Here is a 21993-nt window from a genome sequence, read left to right on the forward strand (position 1 = left end):
GAATGGAACCCAGACTCAAAGTGGGATGCCTAATTTACCACTCTGTGTGTGCACCAAAAGCCTGAGATAGATTTCTAGTTCTCTGCTTATCACTGAAAGAAAGAAACTGAAGAGTCTGAATATGCTTCTGTGCATATGGAGTCTGCTCTTTCTATGACAAACTTTAAAAAGTGGTCACCAAACCACTCTAAAATATCGATATGACTTTATTGTAACATCAATCTTCCCTTTATACAGGGACTGTAATGATGTTAGGCCCTATGGACAAAAGGGCCATAGAGAAGTCCTCCAGGCAGCTAGAATGGCTAGAAGGAAACCAACCAATCGGGACCAGGAGGAATTATGTAAGAGGAGTTGCGGCAGTAGAGGCAGCTCAGTTGCAGCCCAGAACTGGAAGGGAAAAGGTTGGGTGTGGCTGGCTGGCTGGCTGGCTGGCAGAATCAAGGACAGCGCAGAATGGGGCGCTATTACAACACTGTCTCCAGGAGGAGATGCCCTGGAGGCACCACTCTAATATTGTGCGGAGAAACAGACTGAGACTGGACTGGACTCAGAGTGTACCCTGGAAGGGGGTTGTGATCTGCTGAGTCATACTCTTTTGTGCAGGGGGAGGGCGGGAGGCTGAATAGCCGCAAGGCTTTTAAAACTGAGGCAATGCAGGAACCCGCACTCAGCCAAATGGGGTGTTCGTGTGAGGTGAGTGCTGACCCCATTACTAGGGATTTAAGTGACTAGCTGAGAGTACTATCACAGGAAGCAAGGGGGGGGGCAGGAACTGGTGCTGGGATGAGCCAGCTTAAAAGCCAGTCCATCCACCCTCCTTCCCCCCCCCCCCCGAATAACCTTCATGGGGCATTGGAGGCAGAGCCACAGCCCTGGGAGTTAACCTCCAGTGGTCTCTTACTACATGTAAAGTGCAGAGCCACAGTGGGAGTGCTCCCCCCCGTTATCAACTAATCAAGTAACATCCCTACCTGTGCATCTGACGAAGGGGGTCTTTGCCCATGAAAGCTTATGCTCCTATACATCTGTATATAACAGTGGTCCCCAACGTGGTGCCCGCGGGTGCCATGGCACCCGCCAGGCGATTTCTGTGCGCCCGCAAAGTGATCTGGGCTGGCCCTGCCCATGGGCGTGCAGCACAGGGGCGGCGCCAGCCCCCGGCGTGCAGCACAGGAGAGGCGCTGGCCCCGGCCGCGTGGCATATGGGCAGCCCCACCCCTGGGCGTGCGGCACAGGAGAGGCGCCAGCCCCAGGAGTGCAGCGCATGGGTGGCGCTGGCACCGGGTATGCGGTGTATGGGTGGCCCTGCCCCTGGGCTCGGGTGCAGCCCCGCCCCCAGGCGTGTGTGCGGCCCCGCGCCCGGATGCCTGGCACATGAGTGGCCCCACCCCTGGGCACCCCGCAGCCCCAAAAGGTTGAGGACCACTGGTCTATAAGGTGCTACAGGACTCCTTGTCATCCCTACCCTTAACACCTCTACTCTTTACAAGGCTAGATTAACCATTAGGCTAGTAATGCTATTGCCTTAGACCCTCCCATTGTTTAGGCCCTCTGGCTCAGGCAGGAGGCAGGGCCAGGTAGGATGAAGGAGGGGGAGTGAGCTTGGTCACATAGCACTGCTGGAGCCTGGAGCATTCCTGCCAGCAAGATGGACAGGCAAAGCAGCCCACTGTGGCTTAGAAGGAACTCTCTCTCACGCTCCCTGACTGTGATGGAACTATACTGGAGAACGTTAGAACAGAAAAGGAACAAGGGTCAAAAATATCCTCCGATCCACCACGATTCAAGAGCATCTAAGTGCTTTGTCCATCTTGAGCATTGAGAATGAAATTGTCAGGTCTCTGAACTATGATGACATCATTCATGACTTTGCCACAGCTAAGGTGGGAAAAATAGTTTGAGTGAAGTGAGAGTAGAATAAATGTGTTAATTTTACCTAAAGATGTATATGGACAAATGTTTGATATTTTGCAATATGTAAATCATACTTAGGTCCTTCCCTCCCATTAGCCTTAGGCCCCTCATAACCTTAATTCAGCCCTGCCTTTATACAGCACCTTAATCCAAGCACATCAAAGTGCCTCAAACTAAGATCCTGATCCTGCAGTGTGCAAATGAAGAGCTCTAAGAAGAGAGAAGGTGATGGAAGCTCATGGGAGTAGAAAGGAAGCCAGCCCATTTGGGAGTAGTGGGCCAGCAAGAGAGGCAGGAAAAGAGCAAACAGATGGAAGCGAGGAAAGAAACCAATCTGGAGAACAAAACAGCAAGGAAAGGCTTGGGATAAAAAGACAAAGGAAGAGAGCATTTTAAAGATGAAAATAGCTGTATAAAGTATTGAAAATGAGAAAAACAATGCTCTGAATAGGAAGTGTGGATAAGGACTGAAGAACAAATGTAGAGACCTAGCAGTGTACACTGTTGCTATTTTATTGTAAACACCTTTGTTTGGACCCAGTGCTGTATAGCAGAGTTTCTCAACCTTTTTTTTTATAAAGTATCCATTTAAAAAAAAATTATAAGTACCCCCAGTACCTACAGTTTTCAGACACACACATTTTTTCTACTACCATTGCAATACATTTGTTTAAACAACTTAATCGTAGCCAGGTTGGCAATTAAATTTTTGGATGTAAAAAGTACAAAAATAATAAAGCACTGTAAAACTTAAAACAAAAATTCAGTTTTCTCCAAATTTCAGTTGTGTTGATGTATCCCCTAGACTTCTCACAAGTACTCGTACCATCGGTTGAGAAACACTGCTGTATAGTGCCCTTATTTCCATCCTGAAAATGAGAACAGCAAGAATTCAACTCCTCACTCTTGCTGGCTGCCCTGCTCTGGCCCACTCACATAAGCCACCATTTGCTGTATCCCCTCCTGCTCCTTTCTTCCCTAACCTCTGTCTTTAAATCCACCACTGTTTGTTCAGCTGGGGACCTGGGGCTCTCAAAGTCCCTCCACTCACCCACTAACTGAAAAACAGAATTCAGCTTATAAGCAGTGTTGATCCAAATATGGCATTTTTCCAACAGCCCCAACAATTGACTCAAGTACACAAGATAAAACCACTTACTTGTTGACAAGTATTAATCTTACACCTCGTGAAAAGTGAGGCAAGTCATCTCACATGCTCAGGTGTTGCTTTAAAATTAGTGCTTTTGGAAGTTCAGAAAAGGACTGGTACAACAGCCTGACTGGTAGGGAAATGTGCTGGCTTTCACACAGGTGTACCATTCCCACAGGCTGCCTTGAGACTGGGAGTAGCTCAGCTCCAGGAAATACTTGTTGCCCCACAGATTGTAGAAGGATTTGCGGCATACACAGTTACAGCTTTTTATCTGCTAGGGATGTTAACTATCAGGTATTTGTGAAAACTAAGGATGTTAAAATGCAATTATCTGGCTAATCCTACAGGCGATAAAATTTTTATCGACTATACACTTAGTCGATAAGCACCGCTGTGCAGAGCTGCAGCAGGGGTAGCTCCAGGAGCCGACTCCAGCCAGGAATGAGCAGGCCTGGCTCATGTAGTCTCTGGAGCCACCCACGCTGCGGCTCTGCATTTTAGATGTATTTAAAATGCAGAGGTGCAGCAATCAGTGCTAGCCGGGACTGCTTGGTCTCAGCTCGTGCTATGTCCAGCAGCCCCTGTTTGTAGCGGACAGCTCTGTCCACTGCAAACGGGCTAGTGCCAGACAGTGGCTGCTTGGTGGCAACAGCCCCTGTCTGCAGAGGGGGCCCAACTCCCTGCTGGGATTCCTGCAGGCAGGGGCTGCTTTGCAGCAGTGTCCCCTATCCTCCACACCACTGCCTCTCAGAGGCAGGGGGCAGGGCAGGGCAGGCAGCATCCTGGAGACAGTGCTGGGAGGAACCAGCTTTTAAACTGGCTCCCCCCAGAACCAGCTCATGTCCCCACCTTGCTGCCTCATAGAGGGATCCTTCTGTGGGATGCAGAAGGAGGGAGGTGGCTCCTCTGATACAGAGGCAGCAAGCAGGGGGTGGGGGAGTGCATTTAGTCAATAGGATTAACTGATAAGATCAGGGTCATCAGTTAATTGTGTAGTTGACTACACCCTGACATCCCTACCATCTGCCAGGACCCCTTTCCATAACTGAAAGAATAGGACTTATCCCATTCTAAGTCCAAAACCACAGGTCATAAAAGGAATGAACTCTGAAAGGACAGAATATACAGGCAGTCCCCGACTTATGCGGATCCGACTTATGTCGGATCCACACTTATGAACGGGGCTTTCTCGCCCCGGGGGTCGAGGTGGCGGATTGCTACCTGCGAGCTCCGGGGCGAGAAAGCCCCGTTCGTAAGCTGCTCCGGTGCCCCTGGTCTGCTGGAGACCGTCTCCAGCAGACCAGGGGCACCGGGCGGGTTCCCGTGCTTCTGAGGCTTTGCAAAGCCTCAGAAGCGCGGGGAACCGCTGCTGCTGCCGCTTCAGTCCCGGTGCCTGTGGTCTGCTGGGGACCGTCCCCAGCAGACCACAGGCACCGGGACTGAAGCGGCAGCCACGGCGGGTCCCGCATCTCTGAGACTTTGCCAGAGCAAAGCCTCAGAGGCGCGGCACCCCGCTGCCGCTGCGGCTCTGCTCCCCGTGTCCCTGGTCTGCTGGGGGGGAGGGGCGCAGCTGGTGTGCCCCCCCCCAGCAGACCAGGCTTTTGTTTTGGACCCTGGGGCAGAGCAGCTGGGGCGCTGCCGATTGGTCCTGCAGCGCCGCTCTGGGCACTACTGGACCAACCCGGCAGCACCCCAGCTGCTCTGCCCCAGGTCCTGATTCAGCCACTGCTGGTCAGTTTCAGCAGCGGCTGAATCAGGACGCCTGGGGCAGAGCAGATGGGGTGCTGCTGGGTTGGTCCAGTAGCACCGAGGAGCGGCGCTACTGGAGCAACCCAGCAGCACCCCAGCTGATCTGCCCCAGGCGTCCCCAAGTCAGCTTCTGCTGAAACTGACCAGCGCTGACTACAGGAAGCCTGAGGCAAAGTTGCTCTGCCCCGGGCTTCCTGGAATCAGCTGCTGATCAGTTTCAGCAGCAGCTGACTTGGGGACGCCTGGGGTTCTTAAGTTGATTCTGTATGTAAGTCAGAACTGGCGGTCAGTTTCAGCAGCCGCTGAATCTGGACGCCAGTTCCGACTTACATACAGATTCAACTTAAGAACAAACCTACAGTCCCTATCTTGTACGTAACCCGGGGACTGCCTGTAGTACATGGTTAGATTTATGAGCTTCATTCTACAGATTAGCAGTTTGGATCCCTTAAAGCAATTGCCACACAAACCTGGTGGTTTAACAGCATTTTACACAAATCTTGGACAAAAACTAGACTTATTTGAGGAAAGTTATTTTTCAGAAGTAGCACAAAATATTCAACTTAGTCATGAGATCCTCTAGTTGGCTGCTTAATAGTCTGCAAATAGCTGCATTATGATCTGGTAAATTTAAACTGGAAGTGAAAGAGAATGGATGTCTCTTGCATAGCACACTATATTATCTGGCTTCTGACAACTGAACAAACACAGACCAGGTCCTGATTTCATAAAGTATTTTTATCCAGAAGTGTTGAAGGTGAACCTGATTTTGGCTTGATTTTATTTAATGCTACACCCAGGACCTAACATTCTCAGTGATTCCTTCACAGTTGTGCCCTCCCTTTAAATTCATTCCCTCCTTACTACCGACTCAACATGCATGGATGGAAGATAGTTTGCTAAAAATAAGGAGCTCACTTATCACAACACTTATTCCCACCATTAGAGATGAAGAAATAAATATAACATACAAACACACTTACACCAATCCCCAACCTGTCCATTGACTCTTACCTAAACTATTCATGTTTAAACTTAAACAACAAATAGTCTAGCAGCACCTTAAAGACTAACAAAACATGCAGATGGTATCATAAGCTTTCATGGATACAAGAAGTAGGTTGCAACCACAAAAAACTCATGATACTATCTACATCTTTTGTTAATCTTTAATGTGCTGCTAGACTCTTCATTGTTTTTTAAGTTTTTCCAATTACAGACTAACTCAGCTACCCCTCTGAAGCTATTCATGTTTAGTTCTTTTAATATTTCTTCAGCATTTCATGATTTTGTAATTTTTATTCATTCCCATTGCATGCCTGACACTGGGCATGTAAAATGACAGCCCCTTGTGATTTACTCTCTCTTTCTGCATCTGTTTGTAGTATCCACCTATTGTCGCATCCTACATGCAGCACAGATTGTAAATTCATTGGGAAAGGGACTATTTCTTTGTTACATGTTTGTACAGTTTCTAGCACAACTGAAGCTGGGCCTTCTCGATGCTACTGTTGTAGCAAAAATGTATACAGGCAGTCCCTGGGTTACATGGATCCGATGTACATCGGATCCCTACTTACAAATGGGGTGAGGCAACCCCGCATTAGCTGCTTCCCCCCCAGCAGACCAGGGAAACGCGGAGCGGCTTTTCTCAGCAGACACCTCAGCTTGAGAATAAAGGACTGAGGGAAGTGAGATGTGGGAGAATAAAACTGAGCTCTGGAGAAATGTTTGGCTAGAGTTTCCCCTACAATATGTACCAGTTCCAACTTACATACAAATTCAACTTAAGAACAAACCTACAGTCCCTATCTTGTACGTAACCGGGGGACTGCCTATATTTTAGTATTGGTTATAAGACCATAAGTAAAATGCAAGAGACCCCGCACTGAGGGACAGGGTATCTACCCCGCACTAAGGAATATCTATCTATCCTGCACTGAGGGACAGGGAGTTGCTCTAGCCCAGCTGACCAAAAAGGCCCCACCCCCATCCCCACAAGAGAAGTAGTGTATAAAAGCCTCAGGAGACACTCAGTTAGGGCTGACTGCCAGAGAGGAAGAAGCTCAGGACTGCACTCCAGCAGCCCCAGCCTCAGCTGCATCTTCAGCAACCACAGCAACAGCCCCAGCCAGTAAATGTAAATGCCCTAGCGTGTTTTTCTGCAAAGTAAATGCTCTATCACGTTTTGACGCCTATCCAATGCTGAGGGTCGACGAGTTATTAGAGAGGCTGGGCAACGCAAGGTACAGCTCTACTTTAGATTTGACCAAGGGCTATTGGCAGATCCCCCTGATGCCAGCCTCCAGAGAGAAGACAGCCTTTCCCACCCCGTTTGGCCTATATTAGTTTGTCACCATGCCCTTTGAATTACACCACGTTTCAGAGGTTGATGGATCAGCTGCTACAACCCCATCAGTCATATGCTGCCTATATAGATGACATAGTGGTCTATAGTCAGACGTGGCCAGAATACCTCCAGCACCTGGAGGCCGTGCTAAAGACTTTGGGAGATGCGGGGCTCACAGCAAACCTGAGGAAGTGTCATTTGGGGCACCATGAGGTGACCTACCTGGGGTACACGGTCGCACAAGGAACTCTACACCCGCTGGTAGACAAAGTGTGAGCCTTGAAAGAATACAAAAACCCCCACTACCAAGAGGCAAGTATGCCAATTTTTAGGGCTAGCAGGGTATTACCGCCACTTTGTGCCAGACTTTGCAACATTGGTGGTGCCATTATCTGATCTAACGAAGAGCTCAGTGCCAAAGAAAGTGTGGTGGTCCCAGGTCTGTGAGAGCGCCTTCCAAAATCTGAAAGACCGTTTAACTAAGGCCCCGGTTTTGTTCCACCCAGATTTCTTGAGGCACTTTATTTTGCAGACCGACATCTCCAAAAGGGGGTTAGGGACCATACTGTCCCAAGAGGTCAACAGAGAACACCCCGTACTCTAATTGAGTAGGAAGCTATTCCCGTGTGAACAGAAGTACTTGACCATTGAAAAGGAAGCACTAGCGGTGAAATGGGCAGTCAATGCATTAAGGTACTACATACTGGGGTCAAGTATCAGAAGGGTAGCCGTGTTAGTCTGGATCTGCAAAAGCGACAAGGAGTCCTGTAGCACCTTATAGACTAACAGATGTATAGGAGCATAAGCTTTTGTGAGCAAAGATCTGATGAAGTGGGTTTTTGCCCACAAAAGTTTATGCTCCTATACATCTGTTAGACTATAAGGTGCTACAGGACTCCTTGTCGCTACCTAGTGGGGAACCCCTTTCAGTTAGTGACCAAGCACACCCCTCTAAGATGATTGAATAGCATGAAAGAGACCAACCCCAGGATCATGCAGTGGTACCTATCTTTGCAGCTGAATGATTTTAGCATGGCCCACTGGCCAGGTAAGACCCATATAAATGTGGATTTCTTTTCTCTGGTAGAGGAGAAGGCGGCCAAGCCAGAGCAGGGGCCAGCCACCCAGTTAAGAGGGAGGATGTGTGACAGGATGTAACTACCCCGCACTGATGGACAGAGAGTTGCCCTGGCCCAGCTGGCTGAAAAGGTCCCAACCCCACAGCCCTGCTGGGCATCCTCTCAAGAGAGGCAGTGTATAAAAGCCTTGGGAGCCACTCAGAGCTGACTGCCAGAGAAGAAGGAGCTCAGGCCCGAGCTCCACAGCAGCCCGAGCCACCGTAACAGCCCCGGCCAGGAAGGCCGCCTGGGAGGGTCTGACCCACCAAGTGACGGCCCGAGAGCTGAGGAGAACAGTAGGAAGTAGCCCAGGGCAGAGGATTGTCCTCCAGGAGCTCGGTGTGTTTTGGTAGGAAACCCTGCTGAGCAGGCAGTGGAACCCGCCACTGTGAACTGGGCCCTGGGCTGGGACCCGGGTGCCCCTACCTCCCCCACCCCACAACAACCCTGCTTCCAGGCAATCTGGGAGGCTTACCTGTGGACTAGCCTTCAGGGCCGAATATTCCCTGATAGAAGGAACTGTGCTTTGGACTAGGCCCATAGGCCATACAGTATACTTCTGATAGTCCGGCACCTTTAGGACCTAGGGGGTGCCAGATTATCATATATGCCGGACTATAGGAAGGGGGGGGCTATGAGAGGTCTGGGGTAGAGTGGGGGGGAATGCGCCCCTCAGCACTGCGGGACCAACCCGGCAGCACCTCAGCTGCTCTGCCCCAGACTTCCCCAAGTCAGCTGCTGCTGAAACTGACCAGCGGCTGACTCCGGGAAGCCGGGGAAGAGCACCCCAGCTGCACAGCACATCAGCCGCTGGTCAGTTTCAGCAGTGGCTGACTTGGGGAAGTCTGGGGAAGAGCAGCTGGGATGTTGCCGGGTTGGTTCCGCAGCGCCGATGGGCGACGCTATGGGACCAACCCAGCAGCATCCTAGCTGCTCTGCCCCGGCTTCCCTGAGTCAGCCGCTGGTCAGTTTCAGCAGTGGCTGAATCGGGGAAGCCGGGGGCAGAGCAGCTCCAATTGTCCGGCTGCCCGGAGCACTTCCGGGTTCCTGATGGTGCTGGACCATTGGATTCCGGACCACTGGAGTTTTACTGTATATACTCTGATAGAGGGACATTTGCTATGAACTGAGCTTATGGGCCATGTTTGCCCTGAGGAAAGGGGGCAGTGACCCAAACTTTGGCGAACATCAAGGGGGTTTGCCCCTCGACAAGGAGCTTCCAAGAACACTAAAATTTAACAAGTACACCATAAGAACAACAAAAATAACATAGAAATAATGTAGGTGAGAATGATATGGAATTATAATATGTATGTACATGCCACCAATACATACAAAAATGTTACGTGTGTCCAGTCAATAGATAAGTGTACCCCAATAGTTTGTGGGTGAGGAAGTTAAATTTGGGCACAGAAGGAGGTCCCAGGCTCTAATACATATAAAACAGGTTTCCCAGAGCTTTGATTAGGTGAAGAAAAGGAAAGGAAAAAAAAAGAAAAGGAGGAGAGAGAGAAAAAGAAGGGCAGAAGGAGTTAGAAGTTGAGAATTGTCTCTAAACTTAGTCTTTACATTTTATTTTTCTAATGGTCTCTTAATTTAATCTAGATTTAGGTCAGTCAGGTAAACTAAATTAGTTTCAACAAGCTTTTAACATTAGCCTTTGCACCTCTTGGCTGAGAACTGAGAAACACGTACTTTAACTGCTGTACCAGAGGCAAGGCTCATCCTTTATCTCTTATCACCAGGTTATCAAGACTGGGCATGAATATAATAACCACCACTTATATAAATAATACCGTATCTTAGATTAATAATACTGCATTTTTAACCCTGATTTACTTTACTACTCAAATTGCTATTTGATTTCAATTCCATATATTTTAATAAAGTTTAAAATTATTTTGTCTCAATGTGAACATCCTGTCAGACCCCTGAAGATTCCTGGTATATTTTGTGCAGCCTGATTCTGGGACATATCTTTGGATTAGTTCAGTTGGTGAGCCAATAACCTGAACTATCCAAATTAATAATAAACTTAAAAAACAGTCTGGTAACACTTTAAAGACATGTGGATGGTATCATGAGCTTTTGTGGGCACAACCCACTTCTTCAGATGACCAGAGTGTTGGATGTCTAGAACTAAAACAAATAGGGGAGAAGGGGGTGGGGGGTGAGATAAGGAAAGAAATGGGAGGGGAGGACATCCAGCACTCTGATCATCTGAAGAAGTGGGCTGTGCCCACGAAAGCTCATGATACTATCTACATGTTTTGTTAGTCTGTACAGGATAAACTTAAAAAACAACAAAGTCTGGTATCAGAGGGGTAGCCGTGTTAGTCTGAATCTGCAAAAGCGACGAGGAGTCCTGTGGCACCTTATAGACTAACTGAAGCGTAAGAGCATAAGCTTTCGTGGGCAAAGACCCACTTCGTCACATGGCTACCCCTCTGATACCAGACTTTGCTGTTTTTTAAGTTTATCCTGTACTGACTAACTCGGATACCCCCTGAAGCAAGTTAATAATATCTGCCATCCTTAAATCAGACTAACATTCACTGGACTGGGACTCTGGGATTCTGAGTTTCACTCCCAGGTTTTCCACAGACTTCCTGTGGCATCTTCAATATCTCTCTTAGGGCCTTATCCTAAGCTCTGAGAAATCAATAAGGGTATGTCTACACTACCCCGCTAGTTCGAACTAGCGGGGTAATGTAGGCATACCGCACTTGCAAATGAAGCCCGGGATTTGAATTTCCCAGGCTTCATTTGCATAAGCGGGGAGCCGCCATTTTTAAAACCCCGCTGGTTCGAACCCCGTGCAGCGCGGCTACACGGGGCTCGAACTAGGTAGTTCGGACTAGGCTTCCTATTCCGAACTACCGGTACACCTCATGTACCGGTACGAGGTGTACCGGTAGTTCGGAATAGGAAGCCTAGTCCGAACTACCTAGTTCGAGCCCCGTGTAGCCGCGCTGCACGGGGTTCGAACCAGCGGGGTTTTAAAAATGGCGGCTCCCCGCTTATGCAAATGAAGCCCGGGAAATTCAAATCACGGGCTTCATTTGCAAGTGCGGTATGCCTACATTACCCTCCTAGTTCGAACTAGGAGGGTAGTGTAGACATACCCTAAGAGATGATCAGTAGCTCTGGGTCAGGCCCTTAGTATCTGGGCCTCGGAGTCTCCACTACCCTGCATAGGTATTTACACCTGCGCTGAGTAAGTGCAACAGAGGGTGTGAAATGCAGCCATTCTGATCTGGTAACATTTTACACCCACTTTGCACAAATGTAGATCTCTAGAGAGGGTGAAAATCCCCTCTCCCAAGTGCAGTTAATAAAAATAATTCTGTTCTTCCATCCTTTGTCCATCTTCTCTATTCACACTAAGTTCTGCAGGGCAGGCAGCATCTACTGCTCTCTGTACAGTACCTGCCACAATGAAGCCCCCATCTGGCAGAGTCTTCTAGGTGTGACTATTATACAAATTCATAAGAACATCTATTTGATGAGCAAGGACATGTAAACTAGCTAAACCTGGTTAATCTTTGAGGTTCAGGTAAGGGGTAAAAACCCTGAATTTTAAACTAAAAGAAGAAAAAAAGTTACATTTATCCTCTAAGGAGTTATAAGCAATTCAGGGATGACACAGCTGATACATTGAACTTTCCTAACTACAAAATAAGCCCATTGCATCCTGGACACTCACTAATGGATCTAAAAGTGACTATATTATTACAAAGCCATTTAAAAAAAAACAGCTGGAGAGAGAAGTTGCAGAATTTGGTTTCATTTACAAGTTTGACACCTTGAATCAAGGTCTGAACAAAGACATTACTTGGATGGGCCACTACATTCAACACCCTAAAGACATTACAAGTTAAGTATCAGGCATTTATAGCCCACTTTACTAGCATCACTTAGCGCAGACACTCTAACTGACAATTTTTTTCCTTTCTCCTTCCCGCCCCATCCTCTCTTTCTCCTTTTTTGCTCCATTCATCTGAAGAAATGGGCTATACCCTCAAAAGCTCAGGATACCATCTACATTTTTTTTGTTAGTCTCTAAGGTGCTGTAGGACTATTCGCTGTTTTTTATGTTTTCCCATTGCATCTAGTTAAATGCAATACTAAAAGTAAATAACAGTGATTTTCTTAATCAATACCCTTTTATTGTCTTAAACCTTCTGACTTATGAGTTTTTATACCCTGAACTTTCCAGTATCAGGAATGCCAGACTGTTGGATTCCTACAAAGCACTATTTGCATATCCTCTAATGATCCTTTTCGCGGAAGAGGTTTTGCCGTTAAAAAAGCCTCGTGTAGATGGGGCCATTTGTTGGAAACACACACTTTTGCGCAAGATCCCTTATTCCTCAAAATATGAGGTTTACTTTTCCTATGGCATTTTCTTCTTTGCCTTCCTTGTCCTATCAAGACTTCAACTGATAAAAAATAAATAAATATAATCAATTTTTTTTTGTTTTTCATTAAGAGACTGCAAAAGCATATAGATGCTCAGACACAGGACACTTTGATGTATTATCTACTTTGCTAGGATGAAGCATTTGTGTTTTTGTTAATTGTGCTAATAATACTACAAGGACAAAACACGATTCTCAAGTGTAAATGCCTCTCATGCACAGCAGGTTCTCATCACAGCTAATACTTCTGGGTCTGGTAATGGGGCAGCACTCTGTCAAACTAAGAAGAGTATTAGCTGATTTATCTTTAACTAATACAGAATCAAAAGACTGGACAACATTGCCTATGTACAGAATGAGAAACCTTTCACCTCTTAAGGTCAGTTTTTGTCTATCTTCCAAGATCTTTGAATCTCCCTCCTTGGTGGTGCAAAATGACAGAGTAGGAGTCACCTGGCCCTGGTTCGCCACTCCCTGCACTTTGTAAGCATCCCCACAAGATAGAAATTGGGAGAGAGTTGATTTGGACTGGGTTATTAACCAGTTAACAAGGGGCTTCAGCTTGTCAGCTAAAGACTATATTAAAAAAAAAAAGAAGGGAGAAAAGGGGTTACAAGAAAGAGCTAAAAAAGCATCTCAGAGAGGCAAGACCTCTTTTTCCTCTCTCGGTGGTTAGGGAGTATGCCAATGCTTGGGAAAAGCTCATGGTGATAGGGCATGCATTGCGTAAGACACTGTAAACCAAGAAAACTGAATTTATGTTAAAAGTGTGTATGGACTGCTTGCAGAGAGAAATCCAGGGTGAGGGACTATGATTGGTAACATGCACCTTTCTTTCCAGCCCATGAAAGGGCATAAGCCCCCACATCCCTTGCATTACAAGAACCTACTTATGTCTGTGAAAACAGAAAGACTCTTGTAGGTATTTTTCTTTATTTTCAAACACACAATTTCCTCCTGCAAAAAAAGTCTCATGCTAGCATATCACCCACCTATCATTAATCATCACAGCTGGTAAGATGTGTTACATACATACACACATGATATAGATATAGATATAGATATAGATATATAGATGGTTTTTAACAATTATACATTTAGATAAAGTAAGTATTGAAGTTTACCTAATATCCATATTTATATCTATATAGATAAGCACATTCACACACAATTAATTTATTGCTTAGCTTCAACAAATATTACACCTCCTCTTACAGCATATTTTCCAGTCTATGTGCTGCCTAATCAATTATTCCATATGTGCTCTACCAACACCATCAATCTTGCACCTTTGTGAGGGGAGTACCTATAAAGAAAAAACTGACCTCTCTCTGTTATGATAATACATTAATTTTGGTGGCACTTATGTCTAGGGTTACCAACTTTCCTGACCAAGCAGACTGGACACCACTGCTGCAAACGACACCCAGCCCATCCTGTCACAAAAGCTGGCAACTCTACAATGTCTCAATGGACATTTCTTCTATTCCATAAATTCTACAGAATCACAATATAACCCTTTTATAGAACGAGGAAATCCTAATCTGCCCTCAATGCAATTAAAAAAGATTTAGCACACTGAGATAGGTGCAAATTCAACATTACAATGAACACGCAAAGCCACTCTGTTCTATTCACAGCCGGGCCAGAGTACTGAGTAATTCTAATGCTTCTAGGCTATCCTGAAGTAGTTCAGCATTCAATGTACATCTGTTTCAGACCAATGAACATTTACACAGCATCACACTATCACAAGTTTTACTCCCAACCGTGATTCCCCCAAAATGTTAAATAATTACTTGCTGACTCCATTTAAAGTGCATATTATGCATCAGTGAACTGTAGACAATTCATTCATTTTACTATTGTAATGTTCCTGTCATGGTGAACTCCTATGTTATGTCATATATAATCAAGAGGTGATGAATAGTTATGAGTAGGGTGGGACTGTAAGACTGAAAAGTATTTAGGAGCAACGAGTGTGTATTAGGAATACAAGTAAAACACAGCTGTAATACCAGGCCTACCGGTTGAGTCCTGTAAAATTTTAGGTTACCCACACTAGGCTTAAGAAAGCTTGACAGAAGGGTATTACCTAAGAAAAACCCTATGCTAGTTCAAAAACTTCAGAGGGGTAGCCGAGTTAGTCTGTAACTGGAAAAATTTAAACGAGTCGTCTAGTAGCACCTAAATTTTGTTAGTCTTTAAGGAGCTGCTAGACCATTCGTTGTTTTTTAAGTTTTTCCTATGCCAGTTAAATCACAAGATTGCTAGAAAAAGTCCCAATAGGTGACGTCATATGTTGTAATGTACCCATCCAAGCTTCAAGACACCTGATTGTAACATCACAGAAAGTTCTGTGCTGATTGCAGGTTCCCCAGAAACAGTTAATGGAAATGTTAGTACGATGCTGTGACGGGGTGTCCTCGCCCCGTCCCTTATCCGCGGCTGGGGAAGCCCTGGCCAGCCGCCGCAGCAGAGAGGCTCACCAGTGCACCGCCTGCTCCCACGCCGCTCAGTCGTCGCTCCGGGCTGACGTCAGCAGGGACGACGTCAAGGAGGCCCCGGAGCGAGCAGAGAGAGCGAATAACGGCCCCGCCCCCGAGGAAGGAGGCGGGGTGCGCACTGTCCCGGGATGGTACGAGGCGACACCGGTGTTGAGTGGGGCCGGGGCAACCCCGCGGGCTGGCCCCTGCCCGTGATAGGCTGGGGAGGGCGGCGGCGGCGGCCATTTAAGAAGGGCATGCTGGCCCAGACCCGGAGGAGGACCGAACCCGGCAGGAAGGCCGGGGCAGGAGCAGAAGCCCGAAGCCAGAGAGGAAACAGTCTGCCCTTGCTAGGAACCGTGTCACTTCCACCAGCAATCCTGTACACGAAGAGGAAGGTGGGCGCCGTGGCGGAGGGGCTTTCTCGGGGGGAAGGGAAGGGAAGTAGCCTAGGGCAGAACCCGGTGTGGTTGGCGGGTCAGTGCGTTTAGGCGACTCGCCCCACTGACCAGACTGGATCCTTCATGGATCCAAGTCCTTAGGACCCTAGGCTGGGGCCCGTGAGCGAGGGCGGGTCCTGGCCCCCCCTTCTCCCTTTCATGGCACCCCTTTCCCCGTACCGAGGGGACCGCGGCGGCACTATAAGCAGGGACTAGGAAGGCCAGGCTGGCGTAGAAGAGAGGGAGATAGTGATGAGCACCTGAGACAGACTGTAGGCGGCCCCGCGTGGGACCGACTGGAGACAGTCGATTAGGGGCACTGAGGCACGGTGGGGGGGAGGCAGTCACGGGCATGCCTCCTGACAGATGCTTATGAGAATAAGGGTAACTAAGAACAACCTATGAAAAGCAGGGCACTCCAAAATATACGGAGATGGAAGAACAGACAAGGAAAAGAGGGTTTAACTCTGTGTCTATGTATCATGTGTAGGCATGGTCATAACAAAAGGATAAAGAGGTTCTGTGACTACGCTATCATGGGAAGACCTCACTGGGACAATTCCAGCAGGAACTACCCCCCTCTCTCTCTATGACCACCTTTGAGAGATCCCCCAGATTAGAAATGTCTGGGTATGAGAGCAGAAATATGGCATTGGCCAATGCCTGGGCTCTCTCAGGTTGCATACACAGTGTAACTTGTACATATATTAGTGTAACTTGTACTTCTGTATATGTGGCACTGTCCTCATTCTGTGTGTGTTTCTAGAGCTTCCAAATCCCCACTCTATGTAGCAACAGAAGTTGAAAACACTGTAATGTACCAGAATTATCGATCTGTTCAGCTTAAAAATAAAGATAACAGAATAAATTTGCTCAAGTAACCTTTGGATCAGGCATGAACTTATAAAGTAGTTCAGCCACTGAAAACATCTGCTCTCCAGACCTTTTGGGATAGAGTAAAAAAATGCTTCTGAAAAGTTTCAAGGCTCTACTGATGCTTGAGTTACCCCACATTTGACGCGAGGCAGTGATATGTGTGTGGTACAGTGGCAGATGACAAGTATTGCCTAGAGAGCAATGAAGAAGAGGTCTTTGAGGGCATACATGTTACAGGAAAGCAAAACTTATTAAACAATTCATTCATATGAAATGTACACAACACCTTTAACATAAAACTTAGAGAGACAGATTCACTGACATATCCCTATTTGTGGTAGCACAGCTCCTTGACTCATCAAGGGAAACCCATCTGCTCAGAGGGCAGGTAGCGTTTCAGATTGGCATGTGCTAGCTTTTTCAGTGGGGAGAGGAGCTTTAACTTCAACGGTATCGCTATAGGAGTTCGATTTAGGGAAAATGCTGAGTCAGCACGTTCATTGACTGTACTAGCCATGCTCTTTCTTGAACAAGAGCCATAACTTTCCAAGCAGCACTATCCCTCCTGGGAGAAAGGAGTTAGTCCCCTAGGGTGCCATGGCTTTCTACTATTTAGGCGCTGCTCCAGGACTTCTGCCAGAACATTCAAGAGGAGTCTGGTTCACAGAATGCAAAATAAAGACTATCGTGAGATTATTCACAATACCATTTTGTCATCCCAAGTCCCTCACTAAAGATCTAGAGAAGATCTGTAGCATTCTATAGAACTCATCCATCTCACAGATTAGTTTGCTGTGCTCGGTCATTAGTGAAGAATGCTATATGGGTCTGTTTTATAAGGACAAGTGTCATCTTTAACAAGGTGTTACTGTTCTAGCCTGACTCATTTTGATATATATTTATTTACTGGGTGCTGGGAGTTTTGTCAGTAGCAGATGGTACTTGGCCACAGATCTGTCTGCTGCAGAAAACAAGAGAGGGAGTACACTATATATCCTTTATCTTTAGTAACTGCAAAACATTTGGGGTATGCCTTTTGACTCCTAAAAAAAGGATCCTGTGTTTGTTTAATTCGTTCACACTCAGAATTGCATGCATTAATGTCTTTGTTCTAAAAATAACAGAGGCCCTGATACAGCTGCGCTAGTTTATTTTTTAGTATATTATTTCACTTACATAGGCCTACTCTTGCCTATCAGATTTAAAGCTGCATTTGCATCATTTCATGCTGTATGAAAGACTTTTCTTCTGTATATGATCACCACAGTACTGCCACCCCAAGAACTCAGAAATCATGAGTCAGGATCCAAAATAATCATAAGACTAGCTTAAGTCATTAGAGTTGCAAAAAATGTGTTAATTGGTTCTTTTTATTTGTCCCTTCATGTTTATGCCTTCTTTTCCATCTTTGCTTCCTAAAAATGAGAGGGCTTACTTAAAAAAAAAAATGAAAGTTGAGCTTCTTGTATATTTATATCATCCCCAAAGCTCAGTTGGTCAAAAACATCAAATATTACAAGATAAAACTTCAAGAGTATCCCTGTTACCAAGAATCTCTTACAATGAAATATTTGGAAACCTAGGGCACAATTGCTTTTTCACTTTCCTCAATCTTAAATCTGATCTACTCAAATCATAAATGATGTGGGCAAACCACTCACAGCCTGATTGAAATTAATGGGAATCAGGCACTCCAGAAAAAAATCCCATTAGGCACCTATCATCTTCAAGTATCTAAATACCTTTAAAGATCTGGTTCTTAGTCAAAAGTAATACAGCTCTATTGTGCCAACCACTCAACAACTTAGCCATCTCAACCACATAGTCAATTGCACTTCCAATTTTTTCATCTTACAGGGAAACTACAGTCTGCCAAAGGGCTGGAGTAAAGTACATTTAAATGTTTTTCCTCCAAACCAGTGCATCAAGAATTGAAACAGTTCTCAATTACACAAGTATTATTATGCTAATAATTCCTAGTCTACAGAGATACCTAGATGGCTCTACCCTATTGTTATGAGTATGTCCAGAAGAAAACTGCTAACAACTGACATGGAAATACATGGAGAGAAAGAAAGAGGGGTGTGGTGTGGTGTGGTGGGGGAGAGGGGGGGCAGGAGGGTGTAAGAGAACAGTTGTAGAAATAAAGTAGTTTTGAAACTGACTCACAGAAACAACACTTTCTAGGGATTCAAATACTTTAGACTTTCTCTTCTTTTTCTGTCCTAATATGGCACATTGCATTCTTTAAGTTCAACTCTGAATATTTCAGATTCCTCTCCCTCTGAAATAAATTGACTAAGATAAGTTGCTAGCATGTGAGGCAACATGTAGACAGATTACACTTTGTAGTTGGAGCCTGATAAGACCACAGTGCCAGACAAGAAAAAAGCTTTCTCTGAAACGATATGGGATCTTATCATTCTCCTGTGGATACATCAGTGGGCACATATATCTGCACTGACGTACAAAATATTTTATGTTATAATCTGTGTATTTTGAGACTTGGCCATGAGCCTTATGTAACACATTCATGTTTAATACAGATCAGCATGTGCATCGCCATGGTAGTCTAAGCAATATTCTTTCCCCTTGGTAATTTTGCCTCTCAAGGCTTTTGTTTAGCCACCAAAGAAAGAAGGTGCCTGCATTAGCCACAACCACCTAAGATTTTCAGGCACTAATGATTAATATTTCCCAGCCTAAATTCCACGCTATGCCAAAACTGACATGGTTTTTAGGATTCCCAGTGAACCATTCTGTTAATATTTTAATAGATTTTACTAGCAGGATTGTTATGATGAGTGAGAGGGAGGGGAAAAAATTTCTAATTAAACAAAAATGAAAACACCTCAGCCTCTTTGGACTGTATTTTAATACTACATTCTGTCATTGTGATACTGCAAGATTATATTACAGTAAACACTTACACTGTCTCTTTGTTAAGAAAATCAATGCAGCTACACTGATCACTTGGGTTGAGAGCACATAACACAGATGGCAACTAAGAAACTCTGTTCCTGCTGGATCAAACAAACATTAAGTATTATATAATGAACATCTTTTCCTGTTATGCTGATGAATACAACGTACACATTAGCTGTAACTGCTTCTGCATATGTAAAGCCATCTTCTGTGAAGCATTCGTACACTCCCTGAGAAAGCAGACATATAGCTTGTAATTAGTAAATTATGGTACACAAAATGCTTTCAAGCCTCTCTTGAAAGCCCCTAAATTTTATTGCTTGACAAGAAATTATGTAATGGAGGATTATTTCAGGTGACTCCAAACTGTCTTTGGTGCAACACCAAGAAATCAGCTAAACCCAAAAACAAAGCCTAAATATCTCTCTCTCTCTTTCTTTCTCTCTCCTTCCCTCTTTCTCTCTCTCCTCTGCATATTTTATTAGGCTGTTCAAGAAAATAATATAGATGAAAATACTTACCGCTTCGGAGTCTTCAAATCCATGCAGGTACAAATTGTCATACATGGAGGTCTGATAATCCAAAACACACCTCTCAATGCAAAACTGAAATTGCTACAAAGCCACAGCTAGGGTAAAAATGTAAAAAAGGCCTATGCAGGGGAGCGGAGCCTGCCTTGTCAATTTTCTGTGGATTCCTCAGCCAAGATGCTATTCATTCACATCATAGAGGGGAAGGTTATCCCTAGAGGCAGCCCAGACCTGGCATTTTATCTGCCATCCAAATACAGAGCATAAAAGCAAACGGTTCCTTAACCAAGGGTTGATGACAGAGCTAGAAAAGAGCTCTGTGATTGGCTGTGCTTCCTTGCTCTGCTTCAGTCAGCTGGAAGAGCATTCTCTGATAGTGGATAAGGAGCCCTATGCTCACACCTTTGCAAAGCACTCTCCCTTGATTATTTCCTCTCTTTTACACATATACAATACAATCTGATTCCAGTTAAAAAGGGGGTATTTATATATGGAGAGTTTTCACCACTGAAACCCTCTTCCCACTTGTTAAACTCTGTATTGTAAATATGCACTATAGATGTTTGGAAGATTGTGATTTTGAATTCAAAGTGTAAGAAAAGCATACAGTATTTCAAGGGGAAGGATCTGCATTTTGATTTAAACAAAAACTGTAATTTAAATTTTAAAAGGGGAAGTCATTTCATACAAAGATACAATAGGGATAAGAAAAGAAAAAGCATCTGAAGATATTTCATTCTTGTTCACATTACGTTTTTAATATCCTCTCTAAATTATAATGCTGCTTTTGAGGAGGGGGTAAAGGGACAACACATCACTTCCTTAAAACACCAATTTTAGTAATAAAGAGAAACCAAGAGAATCTATTCACTCTACCTAAACTTGGACAGTAATGTAAATTTTATTTTTCTAATGAGCAACAAGTAAGTTTCAGTTATCAAGTATTTTCCTTTAAAAGCTGATTCCAGTAAACTATATACATTGGTTTAATTCTAATGTTCCTTTTTACCCTAAACAAAAAAAAGTAAGTATTTTCAGTATTCCTTTATTAAAAGTGTAAGCTGGTCAAAATCTTGCACATGTATATACTAAAATTTATACGAGGCCAAATTGTGATGCCTTGACACACACTGATCAGCATTTACTCATAAGAGTCTTATTTGAGATGAATCAGTAGGTACTAGTATATCACAAAGAAATATGTCTATGTTTTGTTTTCACACTGTAACGGACTCCACATAAATAGGACATTTAGGAACAAGACAGTGAACATTATTTTCCTTAAACCATGTCCCTTAATACCTGTTTAAGTTTGATCAAAATCAAACACAGGTATTTATACACATGCCTAACTTTCAGTCTGAGAATAATTTCATTGACGCCAATAGGACTGGAGCCCATCTTGGTGCTTGTATAGCACCTATCATACATAATAAGGTCCTGCTCTAAAATAGGAATTACTAGACTGTACAAATAACATGTGTAAACACAGACAATGTGTTTAAGTATTTTGCTGAATCATGACCTAAACTGGGTCCTAAAAGATCAAAACACTGACAATGGAAGAATATCATGATCTCTGTATGCTTTTGCATATACAGTATTTGCAGCATAAAGCAGCAACAGGATTTGGAGTAGCCTACATTCTAGAATTTAGTGCGGCACCTTTACTTCATTAGTTTCTCTAGTCTGCCTGGCCAATTAGTCCTTGTGTTTCTGCACTTGTTGTGCTGTCAGTTGTTATTTTGTTCAAGTCAGTAGGATGTTAGGAATCACCAAGGAATTTTAGGCGCATGTAATAAAATCAGCATTTTTAGTCCACCCAAAGGGACTCAAAACATTCAACAACAACTAAATGGCCAAGGACCTAACAACTAAAATATATATTGTTTATGAATTACAGAATCCTATGACAGGTTGAGAAAACCCAAATATCAACTTCTGCAATCTTACACTGTACAGGTGAAGAAAAATTAAAGAGCAGGGAAATCGCATTGCTTATGCATTTATACTGAATATAGTTATCAT

At 44.8% G+C, this 21993-nt stretch overlaps 1 protein-coding gene across 5 annotated transcripts in view; it reads right to left on the bottom strand.

The window, feature by feature from the left end:
- The window catches only part of CACNB4 (calcium voltage-gated channel auxiliary subunit beta 4), a 232607-nt gene that overhangs the window by 127151 nt on the left and 83463 nt on the right, over positions 1-21993 (bottom strand). The window contains exon 1 of one of the 5 annotated variants that reach the window (XM_075933404.2): positions 19957-20215. The exons of the other annotated variants lie outside the window; for them this stretch is intronic. Within the exon in view, the coding sequence (XP_075789519.1) occupies positions 19957-20001 (45 nt within the window). The 5' untranslated portion in view covers positions 20002-20215. Of the gene's footprint in view, positions 1-19956; positions 20216-21993 lie in introns of those variants that run through there. 5 annotated transcript variants of the gene reach the window in all.

The sequence above is a fragment of the Pelodiscus sinensis genome, chromosome 7 (genome assembly GCF_052426305.1).
Source record: "Pelodiscus sinensis isolate ZL-2025 chromosome 7, ASM5242630v1, whole genome shotgun sequence".
Lineage (NCBI taxonomy): Eukaryota > Metazoa > Chordata > Testudines > Trionychidae > Pelodiscus > Pelodiscus sinensis.